The sequence below is a fragment of the Terrapene carolina genome, unplaced genomic scaffold (genome assembly GCF_002925995.2).
Source record: "Terrapene carolina triunguis isolate 2854851 unplaced genomic scaffold, T_m_triunguis-2.0 Scaffold836, whole genome shotgun sequence".
Taxonomy (NCBI): domain Eukaryota; kingdom Metazoa; phylum Chordata; order Testudines; family Emydidae; genus Terrapene; species Terrapene triunguis.
In genome coordinates this window covers 3,889,562-3,908,826 of record NW_020665187.1, presented here as the reverse complement: position 1 = coordinate 3,908,826, position 19,265 = coordinate 3,889,562, and the positions used below count along the sequence as shown (strand labels likewise).

Below are 19,265 nucleotides of genomic sequence, written 5' to 3'. Positions count from 1 at the left end.
AAAGTGTATTTAAACTTTAAAAAGATTTTTTTTTATCCATCCTGATTTTTTATTTTAAAACATATAGCATGCATGCAAAAGGCACGTCCTATGGCAAACCATTAACCTTCAAGGAAGTGACCTACGTCATAGCTCCAGCATCAACTTTGCCCTTCCATTAGCTCAAAAAGTTAGATAAATTCTTGCTTCTATGTTCAGCTCTGTGCATACTGATAGCTGTCTCCATCTGACAGGGGTGGGAGGGATGGGAGAGGCAGGGATGATTCACCTTGCCTTTCCCTCAGGGCCCGGCTTCTGATCCCTCTCTGCCCCCTGGGCTGCTGACACCTAACCTGTCCCTCATTGGGAGACCCGAGTAAAGTCAATCCCTTTCAAATTCAGACCCATCACTGCTATGTTCAAACAACGGAACAGCCAACAAGAGCTATGGTAACATGAATACAACCCCTAGAATGTGCTCCTTGGAGCAGGGACCACGCCTTCGTCTGGGTTTGTGCAGCGCCTAGCACAAGGCCTCAATCTACATCTACTGGGAGCGCTAAACAATGGGGGGAGGGATAGCTCAATGGTTTGAGCATTGGCCTGCTAAACCCAGCGTTGTGAGTTCAATCCTTGAGGGGGCCACTTAGGGATCTAGGGCAAAATCAGTACTTGGTCCTGCTAGTGAAGGCAGGGGGCTGGACTCAATGACCTTTCAGGGTCCCTTCCTTCCAGTTCTATGAGATAGGTAAATGCTATCACCAACCCATCTTCGCCAACTAACCAGTGAATGGTACCATCATGCTTTTGGGAGCTTTGGGCATTTTGCAGAGTCCTGCGCAGATATAAACAAGATCTCTGCAGATTTGCAGGGCTCTAGGCATTTGAACTCCTACACCCAGGTAAGCAAGCATGTCCAGGAGTCACCAGAAGAGAAAATTCTCCCACCGAGCTGCCATGGAGATGGAGCAGCTTCTATGGAATCGATGATGGCAACCCAACCAGATATCCCTTCTGGACAGATAATGGGCAGATTTTTCACAGTGACGATAATCAAACTTTGGAACAAATTACCAAGGGTTGTGGTGGATTCTCCATCACAAGAAATTTAAAAAAAATCAAGAATTGATGTTTTTTTCTGAGAGAGATGCTTTGGTTCAAGCACAGCTATTGAACCTGAAGCAGGAATTAATTTACAGAGAAGGCCTGTGGTGGTTTGTGTTACACAGGTGGCCAGACTAGACCAACACAACGGTTCCTTTTGACCTTAAAACAAAACAAAAACAAGCCTGCAGCACCTTCCATTAGCTGTGACATTTCTCGGCACCCTTAACTCCAGTAGAGAAGATTTAAACTCCTATTAGTAGAAATTACGAGTAAATCATTATTAGATCATCTATTTCTACACCTCGGTTGTCATTGGCTGTTTACAAATGTGGTTTGCCTCAGATGCCACTGCGAGGGGATGGGTCATTGGAGGGTCTAAAGCAACATGCTCTAGTGACCTTTTCCAACAGTCCCACAACATACCATGATCTGGGTACACACTGACTTGTCAGATTTACAATAAGCCAGGGATGGAATGGAAGGCACTGGGTCGCGGCGGCTCTGGTCAGCACCGCCAACTGGGCCATTAAAAGTCCCATCGGCAGTGCTGCCCGGCTAACGCAGGCTAGTCCTTACCTGTTCTGACACCGCGCTGCGCCCTGGAAGTGGCCAGCAGCAGGTCCGGATCCTGGGGGGGAGGGGGGGGAGAGGAGGCACGGGGCTCTGCGCGTTGCCCCCGCCCCAAACACTGGCTCCACATGGCCAATGGGAGCTGGGGGGGAGGGAGGAGAACCTCTGCCTAGGAGATGGACCTGCTGCTGTCCACGGTGCCAGGACAGGCAGGAAACCTGCCTTAGCACCCCTGCTGTGTCACTGACTGGGAGTCGCCCGAGGTAAGCCTGCACCCCAATCCCCTGCCCCAGCCCTGCACCCCCCCCAAACCCAGAGCTGCCTCCTGCACCCCAAACCCCTCATCCCCAGCCCCACCCCAGAGCCTGCATCCCCAGCCTAGAGCCCTGCCCCCCTCCCACACTCCAACCCCCTGCCCCAACCCAGAGCCCCCTCCCACACCTTGAACCCCTCATTCCCGGCCCCAACCTGCAGCCCTCACCCCAACCCTCTGCCCCAGCCCTGAGCTCCTCCCACCCCCTAAACCCTTCATCCCCAGCTCCGTTGGATCGCAGGCATCAACAATTTTCTTCAACTGGGTCACCAGAAAAAAAGTTTGAAAACCACTGCCCTAAGGTCTTGTCGGCACACAAAAGGTGTATGTATCACTTTAACTGCAGCAGCATATGTGCCCCTAGCAGAGATGCAGTTATACTATGCTATCAAAGTGCTGGTAAACTGGTATAGCTTACTCCCTTTCCCATATGGGAAATTATCATCAGTGGGGGGGGAGGGTAAGAGGGAAAGGGGAATACACCCTTAATGGAAAGAGTTCTACCACTACAAAAAACTGGTGTGTAAACCAGGCTTTAAGCACTTCTAGAAAATCCCAGCTGACGTCTCTAAAAGTCCCTCAGACTTCATCAGCTGTCAATAGCACCGACAGGAAGGATGCTCTGGAGACCAGTGTTCAGAATTTGATACAGCGCTCGGCTGGAGAAGCCTGACAATTCTTTACAAAACCCGTGGCTGTTACTGACGCACACACACAAATCACGATGCCTTCGAGGTGGATAGCGCTGAAGTGCAGCTATAATAGTGGAACTTTTTTTTTTTTTTTTAAATGAAAAGACGCTTCCCCCTTCAGTCCAGTTCTGCCACTCAAGCCCTCCGCCAAACACCAGCTGCCCACCATGCCATACACTAGTATCTCCAGGAATAGCACCTTACAGAGGAGATACTGCAATCAAGGCAGCAGCTGCTCAAAGCCTGGTCTATATGGACTAGTCAACTAGCATAGCGGTTGCAGAATAAACTGTTCTGGAATAGTACCAAGTGGGGAATACTTTATTCTGGCGCGCAAAAAAAAAAAAAAAAAAGTCAGGCATTCCAGAATAGCTCTTCCAGAAAGTTTCCTTGCATAGGCAGGGCTTAAGAAAGAATGTTCTATGGGTCAGAAGAAGTCAAGTCTTACCAAACAATGAAAAAAGCAGATCTCTTCTCACAAGACAGGGCAGTAGTGTTGCATAAACAGACAAACCCCTCACACCTAGCACTGGATGAGACAAGGGAATTTCAACTAGCTAGATTAGCAAAGTAACCAGAAACTACTTTGCCCCAAGGGGAAGATTGGATGGAATGTGAGGCCCTAGTCAGACTAAGGTCACCGATACCATTACAAACATAGGGGGGAAAAAAACAGTCTAGACAGTTCAGAGCACACACACACACAGTCCATTTCCTGGTTAAGCAAAGTATTTCAGGTATTAAAATATATGTCACATTAACACAGACAACAAACTTGGGGGTGAGAGTTTTTCCAGTGTAAAAATCTTGGATGGATTGCCCTTATTACATATTACAGAAATGCCTAGCTACCCAACCAAGGTCAAGGCCCCCATTGTACTAGGCATTGTATAAACACATAATAAGACACAAAAAACAACAAGTAGCACGGTGGCACCTTAAAGACTAACAGATTTATTTGGGCATAAGGTTTTGTGGGTAAAAAAACCTCACTTCTTCAGGTGCATGGAGTGAAAGTTACAGATGCAGGCATTATATCAGGCCTGCACAACATGCGGCCCGGGGGCCGCATGCAGCCTGTGTGGGCTCACTGTGCGGCCCGTGGGGGTTGAGTGGGTGGGCTCACTGTGCGGCCTGCGGGGGGGGGTGAGTAAGCAAGCGGCGGGTGAGGGAGGGGAACTGAGTAGGTGAGTGGGCGGGCAGTGGCGGGGGGTGAGGAGGAGAGCCGGGGGTGGGGGGCTGAGGAGGCGAGCGGCGAATCGGTGACTGACCTGTTCTACTGATCTGGTCTGGCTCCCATCCCCTCTCCCAGGGCCGGCTCCAGGCACCAGCAAAACAAGCAGGTGCTTGGGGCGGCACATTTCTTGGGGCAGCATTCGGGCGCCGGCCATCATAGGCGCTGACTCCGGGGCATGGGGAAAAAGTACCCCCACCGCCCCAGCTCGCCTCCGCTCCGCCTGCTCCACTGAGTGCACCGCCGCCGCTTCTCCCCCCTCCCTCCCAGGCTTGCCGCGCATGAAACCGCTATTTCTCGCAGCAAGGCTAGGAGGGAGGAGAAGCTGAGCGGCGGGCGCTCGGGGGAGGCGGCGGTGGTGGAGCGGGGAGCGGTTCCTCTACCCCCCGTTACTTCCTGCACCCCCCCCACCCTAGCTCACCTCCGCTCCGCCTGCTCCGCTGAACACGCCGCTGCTCCGCTTCTCCGCCCTCCCTCGCCTGAGAGGGAGGGTGGAGAAGCGGAGCGGCAGCACGCCCGGGGGAGCATGTGGAGCGGAGGTGAGGTAGGGTGGGAGGTTGCGGGGGGCCCGCAGGAAGCAATGGGGGGGGAAATGCGGCACGCCGGGGGAGGAGGCAGGGCTGGGGATTTGGGGAAGAGGTTCGGAAGGGGTGGAGTTGGGGCGGGGCCGGGGGCAGAGGGGCACAAAAAAAAGGGGGGGTGGCCAAAATTTTTTTTGCTTGGGGCAGCAAAAATCCTAGAGCCCGCCCTGCCCTCTCCAAGGGTTGTAGCTGTCTGGAGGTGCCTGCCTTGCACGCCTTCCTCATTCACACCTCATTCATTCAGCAGGGCAATTGATTACAAAGCCGGGGTGGGGGAGATCTTATTTTACTTCTAGCAAAAAGACATTTTTTTCTTTTACCTTAATTATACTACCTTAGGGGCCCGCTGTAACAAATTACTGAGGTTCAATGCTGCTGTTTCGGTGGGGCGGCGCTGGGGAAGGAGGGTTTGTTTCCGCGGGGCAGGTGGCGCTGGGTGTGTGTGTGTGTGTGTTTTGGAGGCGCTGGGGGGGTTGTTTCCGTGGGGCGGGCGGCGCTGGGGGGGGTGTTGTGTTTCAAGGGGGGCTGGGTGGCACTGGGACGGGGTTGGCAGCGCTCAGGGGGTTTCGGCCCTCAGCTGTTTTCTTTGGAGTAATATGGCCCTTGCCGCTTTACAAGTTGTGCAGGCCTGCATTATATAATGACACATGAAGAGAAGGGAATTACCTCACAAGTGGAGAACCAGTGTTGACAGGGCCAATTCGATCAGGGTGGATGTGGTCCACTCCCAATAAGAGATGAGGAGGTGTCAATTCCAGGAGAGGCTTTTGTAATGAGCCAGCCACTCCCAGTCCCTATTCCAGCCCAAATTAAAGGTGTTAAATTTGCAAATGAATTTTAGTTCTGCTGTAAGACAGTCCCTGCCCCAGAGAATTTACAATCTAAAACAGACAAGACAGAGGTTGGGGTGGGACTGGGGGGAAACTGAGGCAGAAAGAAGGGCAGTGACTTGCTCAGGGTCACACAGTCAACGTGAGAGCCAAGATGAAAACCAAGGTTGTCTCAGACCCACACCAATGCCACACAGCATCTCATCTGTAGAAGCCCCACTGTCAGATGCACCTCTTCCTTTGAATTAAGTTGTATTTAAGAGTTTCCAAAACTTTGCTTCCATGCAAATATTGAGACCTTGCAACGGCTCGCACGCTTTCCTTAAGCCTTAGGGGGATGGAACAGTTTTTACTATTTAATGCTGTTGACCACAAACATGAAACACACACACCACCTCTTAGCACAGACAGCCTACCCTGGCTGGAGGAGGATTACGGTGGGCACAGACAAATCCCACATGAAGAGATTGCAGCTGAATGACACAAAGGTAGTGAAATCAAAATAAAGCCCAGGCAAAGCCCAGCCATTTGCATCTGTCTAGCTCAGTGTCCTCTATCTTGTCTCCAGTGCACTACGTGAATCTATCATCGGACACTACTGTAGCTTTTGTCCAGTCTACAGTTCAAGAACGCCAGGATTTGTACCATAGGGAACAATCCTGCACTGGCAGGGAGACAGCTTGAATGATTTAAGTTACTGACACATTGGCTTGCATAGGTTCGTGGCTTGTCAAAAGTGCCTTCTCCTCTAGAACATTACATTTGAGACAAGTGACAAAAATCTACACACACAGCCATTGTTAAACCTCCTTTCGGTCTCCCAGTACATCTCCTCTTATCTCTGCGTCTCAGCTTGCAACCTCCTTGGGGCAGACTGTCTATTTGGTTCTCATGTTGCTGTAGCAGCCTCAGTCCCAGGATATCAGAGAGACAAGGTGGGTGAGGTAATATCTTTTGTTGGACCAACGTCTGTGGGTGAGAGAGACAAGCTTTCGAGCTTACACAGAGCTCTACTTGATTTGTTTCTTAGGCCTGGTCCACACTAACCCCCCACTTCGAACTAAGGTACGCAACTTCAGCTACGTTAATAATGTAGCTGAATTCGAAGTACCTTAGTTCGAACTTACCGCAGGTCCAGACGCGGCAGGCAGGCTCCCCCGTCGATGCCGCGTACTCCTCTCGCTGAGCTGGAGTACCGGCATCAACGGCGAGCACTTCCGGGATTGATTTATCGCGTCTAGACAAGACGCGATAAATCAATCCCAGAAGATCGATTGCTTACCGCCAGACCCGGAGGTAAGTGTAGACCTACCCTTATACAGCAATGAGCACACAGCCTTAGAGGGAAGTCATTGTACTTAACAGAACATAGGAGGTGTGGAGGCCACCAAGCTAGCCTGTTTTAAGTCGGGGCTTGGTAGATTTATTATTGGGATTATATGATGGCATTGCCTGCGATAAGCAGGGGACTCAACTCACTGACCCAGGAGGTTCCTTCCAGTCATATGTAACATTGTAACACCTTCTTGTCAACTGTTGGGAATGGGCCACATCCACCATGATTGAATTGGCCTCGTTAGCAATGACCCCCCCACTTGGTAAGGCGACTCCCATCTTTTCATGTGCTGCCTATTGAATTTTTCACTCCATGCATCTGATGAAGTGGGTTTTAGCCCATGAAAGCTTATGTCCAAATAAATGTGTTAGTCTCTAAGGTGCCACAAGGACTCCTAGTTGTTTTTGCTGATACAGACTAACACGGCTACCCCTCTGGAACATTGTACTTTTCAAAGAGTCTGAAGCCCAGATCCTCAAGGGTATTTTAGGCACCTAACTCCTACTGATTTCAATTGGAGTTAGGCACCTAAATCCCTCCGAGGATCTGGGCCTGAGAGTTAAGTTACTTTTTTTAAAAGAATGTCACCAATCCAACTTAACAGTCAGTGTTACTTATTATTAGTGGATCAGGAGACTTTGGGGACCACGGTATTGCCTTCAGGAGATAAGCTCTGATTGTTTTGAACCATCCTATCTCAGGTGTGGTCATCTGGCAGATTGTAAGATAGGAGACTTGAGTTTCACCCTGTGCCCTGTTGATAAAAATGGAGCCTGGAGAAGGAGTGAAGGAACATTGTGGCATACATTTCCATCATGCCTGACACACACAGATCGGTGTCTCAGCCCCAAAGCGGAGATTTTAACATCACTGCCGACCTTGGTTTGGAGAGGCTGAGAAATTTTCCACCACACGGGGAGTTCATTTTAAAACAGTTTAAAAGCACATTAAGTTTTGCTGACCACCTTTTTCAACTACTTTACTTTTCAACTACTTTAGGGGAACGTAGGGGGGTGTGGGGAAGAAAGGCAGGGAAGGAAGGTTAAGTCAGACCCTTAAAGGTCAACATGTTTTTTTTGCTGAACATTAAAAGTTTGCTGAGGGAGAACTGGACTAGTCAAACATTTACCATTTGGCCCCCTGAGCAAAGTTTTAACCCTTTCATTTCAGGAGATGAAATATTCATGGGCTCCCCTCCCCGCAAAACGCTGTAAAAGTAACCAGTCTCCATCTGATTCCATCATTATCATAACAGGAAGGGGCTGCTTTTAAAGAGAAAAACCCATGTAGAAGGCAAGTTGGGCAGTTGCTGGCTGCAGCCCAGCCACCCCTATAGGCACTGGCATCTTATCTTTATTTCTTTTAAATGCCCTGATTTCTATCATCCGTTCCACATGCATCACCATCCCTGCCTTCCACTAGATGTTCACATACTGGAGTGACAGGGGCCATGTAGCAATGTATATAGGTAGGGCCCTACCAAATTCACAGTCCATTTTGGTCAATCCCACGGTTGTAGGATTTTAAAAATCGTTAATTTCATTATTTTAGCTATTTAAATCTGAAATTTCACGGTGTTGTAATTGTAGAGGTCCTGACCCAAAAAGGAGTTGGGGGGGGGCACGTCGCAAGGTTATTGTAGGGGGGCTGTGGGACTGCTACCCTTACTTCTGCACTTCTGTTGGTGGCAGTGCTGCCTTCAGAGCTGGGCTGCTGGAGAGCAACGGCTGCTGGCCGGGAGCCCAGCTCCGAAGGCAGCGCCGCCGCCAGCAGCAGCACAGAAGTAAGGATGGCATGGTAGGGTATTGCCACCCTCACTCTGCACTGCTGATGGCAGGTGCTGCCTTCTGAGCTGGGGACCCGACCAACAGCCGCCGCTCTCCGGCTGCCCAGCTCTCAAGGCAGCGCAGAAGAAAGGGTGGCAATACCGCAACCCCCTTGCGACCTCCCTGCAACTCCCTTTTGGGTCAGGGCCCCCAATTTGAGAAATGCTGGTCTCCCCCGTGAAATGTGCATAGTACAGGGTAAAAGCACACAAAAGACCAGATTTCCGTTACACGTTTTTCATGGCCATGAATTTGGTAGGGCCCCATATATAGATTATGTATTTCTACTACAGACCAACAGCTACAAACCCATCCCTTGGTGCCAAGAGTCAGCCCTACAGCATGAGACCCCAGAAGCTTGCAGCTCATTTAACCCCAAAAGATGACAATTTTAGTGAATCAAATAATCTTTAACGATGCCAGTGAGCGGTGGAACTAACTTGAGCAAGTGCCTATTGGTTCATGGACTCACACTCCTAGTAAGTGCATCGGGGAGAACCAAAAACACCAGTAGACCATACATACTAACCCTCACATTGAAACAAAGTAGAAGTACAATGGAAGGTGCTTGGTATCCCAAGCAAGCCGAGGGGATGGGGGAGCGGCACCAGGGAAAAATAGAGCCAGGAACATGCACAAGACATTACAGAAAATTCTTAGATTTTAGGGGATCTCTCACACCTAGTGTATATGAGACACTTATGCCACCTCATCAACTGTCAGATATATTGCTGCAGCAGTCATCTGTCCCCAAACAACCAGCTAGATATACAAGGGAGATGACCTACACAGTTGCCTGGGTGCTGGAAACACAACATTGCTGCATCAAGGAACGTGCGAGTGAATTTATGCAATTGGGCATGTTACATAATCCCGTGAAACGACTTGGCTTGATGGTTCTCTGCAGAGCGGACAGATGAAGAACGAATCTTTGCTATAGACTAGGCATCCCATTAGCACACAGTGATGGCTATTTTTCCTGCAGAAAGATTCCCTGAGCTAGAATTCCCCTGGATGCAACCGTCCTATCTTCAGAACACCAGCCTTACCACTCCATAATGAAATAGCCAGTCATCACTGCATTAGAATAGGTGGCAAACACATCTGGAGTTCTATATAACAACTTGGAATTAACATCAGGTTAAGAGTCAGTAAAGCAGTTTGCTGTTACATCACAGACTGCTTTTCACAGCACCAAATATTTAGCCAGTCTATAATAGCTACGGATCCGATTTAGCAGCTGACAAAGCTGTTAGGACCCCAGCTATTTGGGACCCTACTTAACCTGGAATCTGGATTTCTGTTAGAAATATTACACATTCCAACAGGTGATACACCGAGTCGGTTCCGGACCATTGTACTGCCATATTTGTAGAATTAGTCTAATCAAGCACAGAATTCCTACAGTTATCCACTTGTTAACCAAGTGTAAAACAAGCAATATACTACTACCAAAGATAAGAGCTCTGTATAGGTTACAGAAGCACAGCTCATTCTGAGCCTTTGATTACTAACTGAACATACAGATAGGCATTGTGGTCCAGTGATCATACTGATATGGTTAACTGCATGGAGTTATCGCACGAGAAAGATCACAAACAGCATCCAAAGAAAGCAGTTTCCTCCACCTCTCAGTCACAGCAGTCATGGATTATGTTAAGAGCTCCTAGGCTGGGAGTTCTAATCATTTAAAGGCCATTATGTTTCTGTGCTATGCGACCCGGGTAATAGGGTCAGCTTTACATGTTGTATGGTGTAATAAAAAGTTTAAATATTTATAGGAATGGTATCATTAAGACAGCCAGAGTTTAAAGAGCTCAACAGTTCCTCAAAAATGCTTGGACTCACAACTAGCATCTCCAGTGGAAATTCTTAATGACTTACCAAGAGATAGCAAGAGGTTGTGACCTCATGTGTTATCTCCAGCACACTGCTAAGTCCCATCTTCTCATGCTATGACCTTTCATGTCACCATTCATCTGCTCAGTTCAGGAAGATGATGAGTTGTAAGTTTTGTTAAAACTGAGAAGCTCTAACATTCAGTTATATTCCCCATTAGCATATTTATACTTCCCATTAACGGCTTCCCAGAATTCCCCTAGACAACTAGTGATTCACAACTGAGACACTCTTGTACAGTTGACAGTCAAACAAACAAACACAGAGTTCCACGAATTCTTCCAAGGGAAATGTATGGTCAGTTACTAATGAAATATTTCAAAGCTGTCTCTGAGCTCTTAGAACTGCTATGTTATATAAAGCTACCAGTAACACCAACCATTGCATCCACTAGCAAAATCATAGAAATGTTCAGCTGAAAGGGACGACCTCAGGCGGTCATCTAGTCCTTCCATCCCCTTGCTTCAAGGCAGAATTAAGTATACCTAGAAATGCATCCTCTGATCCTATACTGCAGAACGTACACAAGGTAAAGCCGAGAACGTCCATCTCCAAGGGTGAGGATCATCTCCATGCCCACCTACCAATGCACATTCCCAAGGCAGCACTGTGCCTCTTCCACAGTGAGATTAAAGAGCAACTGAAAACCACAAGGAGTGGTGGAGGGGAAAAACAAACACACAGGAGGAAACAAAGTGGCTATAGATGTCTTTCCTCCCCATGACTGGTGTGTAGAACTGCCATGACACAGGAGAAAATGTCAGATGTCGGGAAGGCATTTATCTACTGTAGGACAGGCACTATTTATGATCAGCTTAGGTCGACAAATGTCAGGGAAAGAGAGTTAGGTTTCAGGAGGCCAACAGAGTTCAGACCTAAGGCATGGAATGCTTTCGACAGAGGAGAAGGGAGTTGAGTTTGCTTAAGTGAATTACTGTTAAGTGGTATGAAAACTTAACTTGGTGTCAGACGACATTACTGGGGGTGTTTAGCTCAGATGCTCTTTACCCTGGAGTTGCAGGTAATATTTCAGTAGCAGAGCTCTGCCTCTGGTTGGTGTGTATTGCTAGGAGGATATGGAAGAGCCAGGTGTTCTGGGTAGCTGGTTCCTGGGGAAAACTCCACTCAGATTCCTGGTATTCACCACTATCACCCTGCCTTTATCAAGTGCACAGCTGGGTTTACAGAGCCAGGAGAAGACAAGCCATTTCACCAAGGTCATTTTACAAATTAAAGATTTAAAATCCCACCCCACCCCCTATTTCTTTGCAAGCTAACTGACGCCGCCTTTATGGAATGCAAGCTCTGAAATGCAGCCGACAGGGTTTCACTTGAATATATTCATTTCTCTGTGTTTCTGGTTTGAAGAAAAAAAACCAAAACAAAAACACCTGCTATTGCAAGGGAGGGGGCCTGCCTTAACTGCCAGACTACAAGAGCTGAAATCTAGTCACGGAATTTGGTTCCGGAGCCTCATGTCCAGCCTCGCTTCACTATGGCTGACAAATTAGGTTCAGAACTGTCTGTTGGGAAACTACATCCAAAGTTGGATGTGACTCCATATACCGAGCAGCACGATGACAAAGCACATAAACCAAAGGCACGTATCTGAACTGAACAGAAAGAGGAGGATGACTGGGGATTATAAAGGAAGAAGTATTAATAGTAGGAGGTGGCACCTAGAGACCACAACCAAGGCAAAGAGCCCCATTACCCTGGGAACAGCACAAACCCATAGTGGGGGAGAATCTCTGCCTCAAGATTTTTACAATTTAAATAGATAAAACAGACAGGAGGCGGGAGGAGAAAAAGGGGCCCAGGGAAGGGAAGTGACTTTTCCAAGGTCGCACTGCAAGTTAGTAGTGGAGCCAAAACCAGAACCCAGCTCCCAGGCCAGCAGTCTATCCACTGGACCATGCTGTGTCTCATCTGGACATTGTCAGACCTGATCCTGTAACCCTGGAATTCTATGTTCTTGTGGACACCTCTAATTTGTCTACAATTCACAATAGCCATTTATGTTCCTTCATAGATGGGAGGAGGGATAGCTCAGTGGTTTGAGCATTGGCCTGCTAAACCCAGGGTTGTGAGTTCAATCCTTGAGGGGGCCACTTAGGGATCTGGGGCAAAATCAGTACTTGGTCCTGCTAGTGAAGGCAGGGGACTGGACTCGATGACCTTTCAGGGTCTCTTCCAGTTCTAGGAGATAGGTATATCTCCATATATTATTATTAGGGTGGGAATCATCCTATGAAGTCCACTATCTGAAGGGGGATTCAATATGGGCAAGATATGCTAACATACCTCTGACATGTAGGATGTATAAGCCAGTCACTCCCAATTCTCAAACCCCTCTCCTGGCTGGCTGTTCATTCCAGGAGCCAGCTTAAAGCCTGTGTCATTCTTAAAATCCTCTGTGCACTTGGTCAGCTGACTTCACAGACCTCAGGCCCAATTCTCCACTGCCCCACACCTTGTACCGTCATTTCCACCACTGACGTGTAAGACATTACCAGGTCAGATCAGCAGCCCTTTGCACTGGTGCAAATGGTGACACGATGCAGGGCAATGAAGTCAGGCCTCTTGCCCCCCTCATCTCGTGCACCTACCCCAGCTATCTAGGCTCGGCCTTCCTTGCCCACTGTTGGTGCCAGAACATTCCTGCCACTTAGAACAGGTTTCCTGCATCTCTCGGTCTCACTTCAAGTTTTAGCTGGAAACATCTCCTTGCTGTTTGCTAACACCTCTCCATTTCTCTCCCTCTCAGTCACTCTGAATACTAAACAACAGTAAGTAGAGCTCAGACCTAGCATTTTTGCAAAAATAAAATAAGAGAAGTGTTAGGAACTCTGAAGCCCAAACTTATGGCAAAGAGCTACAGCAAAACTAACCTGTCTATTTTCACTGCTTGCATTTCCTCTCAGAAAAAAGGACAGGCCATGTAGCTCTGAAACACTTGATAATAGCTAGGAAAGCGGGTGTGCTATAACTGCTGCTTATTACGTCAATCACAAATCATCTGTTTGCTTCGCGTTCCATGTCTGTCTGTTGTAATCCCCTTGATGTTGCATCATGACTTTGCTTGTAAGCTCTTTGGGTCAGGAAGCATCTTTCAGTTATGTATCTATCTAGCCGATATCTCAACGGGGTCCTGAGCCTGGATTGGGATCTGTAGGCACTATGGGAATACAAATTAATGTAAATAAATAAATAAAATAAAAAGCCACACATACCAACTAATGTTACTTCTTTGTAAGTTTTTTTTTTGGGGGAGGGGGGCATTGTGGTAGCACCTAGGAGCTGCAGCCATGGATAAGAACCCCATTACACAAGGCGCTGTACAAACAGAACAAAGACAGTTCCTGTGCCAAAGAACTTACGATCTAATTTTACTATTTGAAGGTGTTATCAGTAAGATAGTTAAAGGAGTTGGCTTTAAGAGTTATACATGATAAACAGGACACTGTCCCAGATGCGCGAGTCAGAGCGGGTACCGTTTGCACGTAAGACACGCTACAAGAATAAGTTGGTGTTGCACAGCCTTGATAGTAGTCTCAGTCATACACTTAGAGGCAACCGGGAGAAGGCTCTAGTTATCCCCATCAACTGGTTAAATAAAAGACCAGGCCTGAACAACTCCAGCTGCTATTTAACACCGTCTGTCCCCTAAAGGAGATGAAGTAACAGGAAGCAAGGAGCTCTTCACTTCCTATTGACAATGGACTAAGGCAGTGGTTCTCCACCTATTTACCATTGCGGGCTGTATATACAGGTGTGTGTGTATGTGGGCTATATCCACACAATATACATACTACCAGTATGGACCTGAGGATGTCACATGGGCTGCAGCTGTGTGCTGACTGGGCCGCAAGCAGCCCACTGGCCATGGGTTGAGAACCACCGGATTACGGGCATGTCAACACACACAGTGCTGCAGCTGCACTGATGCAGATGTGCTGCTGCAGAAGGTCTGGTGAAGATGCTCTATGCTGACGGGCAAGAGCTCTCCTGTCAGCATAATAAAACCACCTCCGTGAGCGGCGGCAGTTACGGGAGAGTTTCTCCCGCCAACATGGTGCTGGCAACACCAGTGCTTATGTTAGTGTAATTTATGTCGCTTGCGGGGGGGTGGCTTATTCACACCCCTGAGCAATATAAATTATGCCGACATAAACTGCAGTGTAGACATAGCTTGAGATTACCATGAGCCTGTTGCACTGAAAGTGTTAACACCTTGACATTTGCACACGTCCTCCTCCAGGAAATGTCATTTAACTTTTAGCACATTTCAAACTCCACCTTATGCGTCCCCTGCTTGAACTTTTCACAGTGCACCTCTACCCAAATGCTGGCATTATGATTGCAACAACTTACTGGTGGTGAAGTTTCACGTCAACCTATCCTGGGAGAAGCTCTTCCTGGAGGGAAAAAAAAAAAAGTTTGCTTCCCCTGCCTCCCTTCCTCGCAACCTTTTGCTCTCTTCTGTCCAGTTCTCCCCAAAATACAAATATGTCCTTGAAACACTGCCAATTATTGCCCCATCTCTCTCCACCTCACATTCCTCCTCTCAAACCCTATCCTGGGTGTCCTGCCAGTCTGGCTTCCTTCGTCTTCATCTCTCCAGAATTGCTCTCATGAAGTTTCCTGCTCCACTCTCAGCCTCCTTCGGTTCCAGGCTGCTTATGACACCACTGATCACACACGTCCTTTAAATCTTGTCTTGTCTTCTCCTCCCATCTCTCTGATTAGGCCTTCAGAGTCACAGTCAAATGGTCCCCCTCATCTTTGTCACTTTATGGGCAGTGTTTCCACAGGACTTCATCCTTGGCCCACTCATCTCCCATTATGCCTGCCCCCTGGGCGATTGCTTCCACCGACAGTTTTGATCACCATCTTTCCACAGGTGACTCGAGTCTAGCTCTCCAGTCTTGACCCATCTCCCGCCACCCTACTCCACCCCTTGGCCTGTCTCTCCAACATCCCATCCTAGATGTTAAGTTTAAGGTGGACAAACTCCTGAACTTCCCTGCCAAGCTGTCTCCCCATCACTGCTGGCAACTCCATCATCCTCCCAGTCACTCATGTCTGTAATCAAGAGACATCTTGGACCCCTCCCCTCCATTCTATTTCAAACCAGCTTTGTTCTGATTCAGCTTCAATTGGTTAGGATTGACCGAAATAAGCCTGGTTTCAATCGAAACAGGAGTGTCCACACACACTTCTGCACCAATTTAAAATACAAATAAAAATCACACCTTAAATTAAACCAGTGCAACTTTCTCATGCAGACCAACCCTAAGATTTCTAGAACGCCTCTTTGCCCATCACACTGACTACATCACTCCCTTAACTAAACCTCTCCAATGGCTCCCCCTGTTCCATCCCCAAGCTCATCATCAAGGCCCTTCACGGTTCTGCGCCTCCCTACCACTGCCTTACTGTACTGTCCCCCTGCCCACCTCCTCCACTTGGCCAAAACAAAATGCCAGCCTCATTTGCACCTTCTTCCATACCACCCCTTATCCATGACATGATACTAGCTCTGATACCGCACTTTTCATCTGTAGATCTCAAAGCACTTTATTAAGTATTATGCCTTCCCAACAAGTGAAGCCACCACCCTCCTCATCTTCAGATCACCTCTCAAGGCCACATCAAGTCAGCCAGTTAATAATGGCTAGAGAGACAGAGGGAAATAGGTGATACTTTATATACTTGAATTATTGGGCGGGGGAGGGGAAACATTGGGCTGCCAACCTACATGTGTCTATAAAATTCTATCTGATTTATCCCTCTCCCCTGACACTGCATGTCATACGTCATCTTTGATTGCAAGGATGATGACCACCACACCAGGGATTGAACGGAGGATGTCCAGAGCTGAAAGCATGAGCTGCTATAGCTTAGCTGGGGCTGTGACAGTCTCTTATCCCCTGCAGATCAGGTACAGAGAGGGACCAATGAGACAATCAGCAGTGGGTTAACACAAACTCTTCTAAGCAAGGACATGTCAGTACAGTGTCTAACACAATGAGGTCCTGATCCTGAGCAGGGCTGTTGGTCACTATCTTAATACAAGTATTAATTAGGCACTTTAATATTAAACAAATGATCCTTAAACTCCGTCCCAGCCCCCACTGCAACGTAGGGAAAGCGACTTCCCCCAAGGTCACAGAAAGGAAGAGAGCCAGAATTTCGCAGATGCGTAGATTCCAAGGCCAGAAAGGAACACTGCGATTAGTCAGACCTCCTGCATAACCCAGGGCACAGAATGTCCCCTAAATAATTCCTGGACCAGATGTTTTAGAAAAACATCCAATCTTGCTTTAAAAATGCTCAGTGATGGAGAATTCCACCACAACCCTTGGTAAATGGTTCCAGTGATTAATTAGCCTCACTGTCAAAATTTTACACCTTATTTCCAGTCTGAACTTGGCCAACTTCAGCTTCCAGCCACTGGACTGTATTAGACTCTTCTTTCCTAGACTGAAGAGCCCATTATTAAATATTTGTTCCCCATTTATAGGCTGTAATCAAGTCACCCTTTAACCTTCTCCTTGTTAAGCGAAACAGAATGAGCTCTTTAAGTCTGTCACTATAAGGGCTCATCTACACTTGAAAAGCTGCCGCGGCACAGCTGTACGCTTCAGTGTAGCCACTACCTACACCAATGGGAAAGGTTCCAAGAGGTGGCAGCTAGGTCAACAGAAGAATTCTTCTTTCAACCTAGCCCTGTCTACACTGAGGGTTTAGCTACATCCCTCAGGGGTGTGGATTTTTCACACCTCAAGAGACATAGCCATGCGGATGTAATTTTCCTGCGTAGACCAACCCTGAGGCAGGTTTTCTAATCCTTTAATCGTTTTCATGGCTCTTCTCTGAACTGTCTCCACTTCATCAACATCCTTCTTGAATTAAAGTATTAAGATACTAACGCCTGCGCTCACATCACAGAGAGCTGAAGGCGCTTCTTCCAGCCCTTGGGGTGATTATTCAGGGCAAGATTAAGGAAGAGACACTCTTGGCCTGATTAGTTGAGGGAGTATAGAACAAAGAAGCATGGAACAGGCTCTCCTAATCAGCAACAGGTGGGAGGCACAGGATTTAGACTATATCTACATTACAGCAAAACATATGTTGCTCAGGGGTGTGAATATTCCATCCCCCAGAGCGACATAAATTACATTACATTGACATAATCATTCGTGTGCACAGTGCTATGTTGGTGGGAGAGCTTCTTCCACCAACACAGTTTATGCCGCTCGCTGAGGTGGTTTATTTATGCCGACGGAAGAGCTCTCTCCAGTGTGTTCCCCAGACGTATTGGTACAGTACAGCAGCACTGTATGCATAGACATAGCCTAAGTCTGGATGATTTATCCATAACCTGACAGCAGGAGGCCAGATTCCAGAGGAATGGATTCGCTATATCCCCTTTAGCTGAACAGTCCATGCCACCTGGGAACCTGCCTCCCACCATGGCCAATACCTGATATTTTTAGAGGCAGGTGAACTGAATCATAGAATATCAGGGTTAGAAGGGACCTCAGGAGGTCATCTAGTCCACCCCCCTGTTCAAAGCAGGACCAATCCCCAACTAAATCAACTGCCCCAAAGCTAACCAGCTGTGCAACGCTGAATGTGAGGGGAGGAAGGGCAGGTGTTGCAAATCCTTCCCAACCCTGAGATTAGATGATGCCCTCAAGCAGAGTCCCCATTACTCCCATTTTAGGATTTACAAAACTCATAAAATTATCCATCTCGACTGTTGAGTTCTGCGGCTGAATTTTAACTCTGGCTCCCAGCAACCACTAACTCCTCAGGCCAACTTCATGCAGGGAGTGACACACTTTCGTCTTATTCCAATTCTACCTTATCTTCGGGTTTTATACTGCTGTCCAAATCTCCCTGCCACTGGTTTCACTTCGTCTTTCACATTCACAAATGCAGCATGCAGAGCAAACAGGGGGGAAGGTGTCCCCCCTGTTACTTGGTACAGATCACTACTGAAGACCGGATACTGCACTATATGGCCCCTTGATCTGCTCCAACCTACTGATGGCTTCAATCAGCCCACCAGAAAGTTATCTGCCATTAAATGCAACACCTGTGATACACAGTGCTGTCTGTTCTGCTGAGCTCAATGCAATATCCAAGTACTCCTGGACTCTGCAGTCTCCCAGCCCGCGGTGGTCCAATCACAACCTCCATATTCCACTCTCATCACCCTTCTCAATTCACGGTGTAGGACAAGATGTTCAGGAGGATCTCACCTACCTCATGCTGTAGGCGCCAGCGCCCAGTTCCTGGCCAATGCCCGAGAGGCTGGCATCGAAATCTTGCACCAGTCCCGATTCGATCACCTCATCCGCCAGCGGCAGCTTCAGAGCCCACGCCATCCTCACCCAGTGGCTCGGGGCTCAGGCCCCGCGGTAAATGTACAACACCCCCCCCAGAGATCAGTGGGAAGCAGGATACTCACTACTGAGTCACTCCTTCCAGGAGATACACCCCAGACACACCCAACACCCACAATCTCCCCCTATGGGACCCCAATCCCGAGGGAGCTCCCTCCAGGGGATACTGCCCCACCAGGGACCCACAATTTCCAACTCCCAATGGGCTCAACACGTAGTCAGCCCCTTCCAAGGGACACTATCTCCCTGGGACCTCAACACCCAGAGACACTCTCTTTCCAGGGGCCACTACTCCCCCACACCCCAGGGACCCTGAGAACCAGAGTCACCCCCTTCCAGGGGATACTAACCTCTAGGAACCCCAACACCCAGAGTCACCCCCTCCCCCAGAGTCACCCCCTCCCAGGGGACAGCAGCCCCCAGGGAACCCCTTGCAGAGAGACACCCCTCCCAGAGGACAGCACTCCCCAGAGTCCCCCCC

General features: G+C 48.3%; 1 protein-coding gene across 4 annotated transcripts in view; it reads right to left on the bottom strand.

The window, feature by feature from the left end:
- Positions 1-19,138, bottom strand: part of TFCP2 (transcription factor CP2) — a 42,154-nt gene extending 23,016 nt beyond the window's left edge. For all 4 annotated transcript variants that reach the window (XM_026660711.2, XM_026660713.2, XM_026660712.2 and 1 more), the window contains exon 1: positions 18,645-19,138. In XM_026660711.2, the coding sequence (XP_026516496.1) occupies positions 18,645-18,766 (122 nt within the window). In that variant the 5' untranslated portion in view covers positions 18,767-19,138. The remainder of the gene's footprint in view (positions 1-18,644) is intronic.
- Positions 19,139-19,265: the final 127 nt, after the last annotated feature.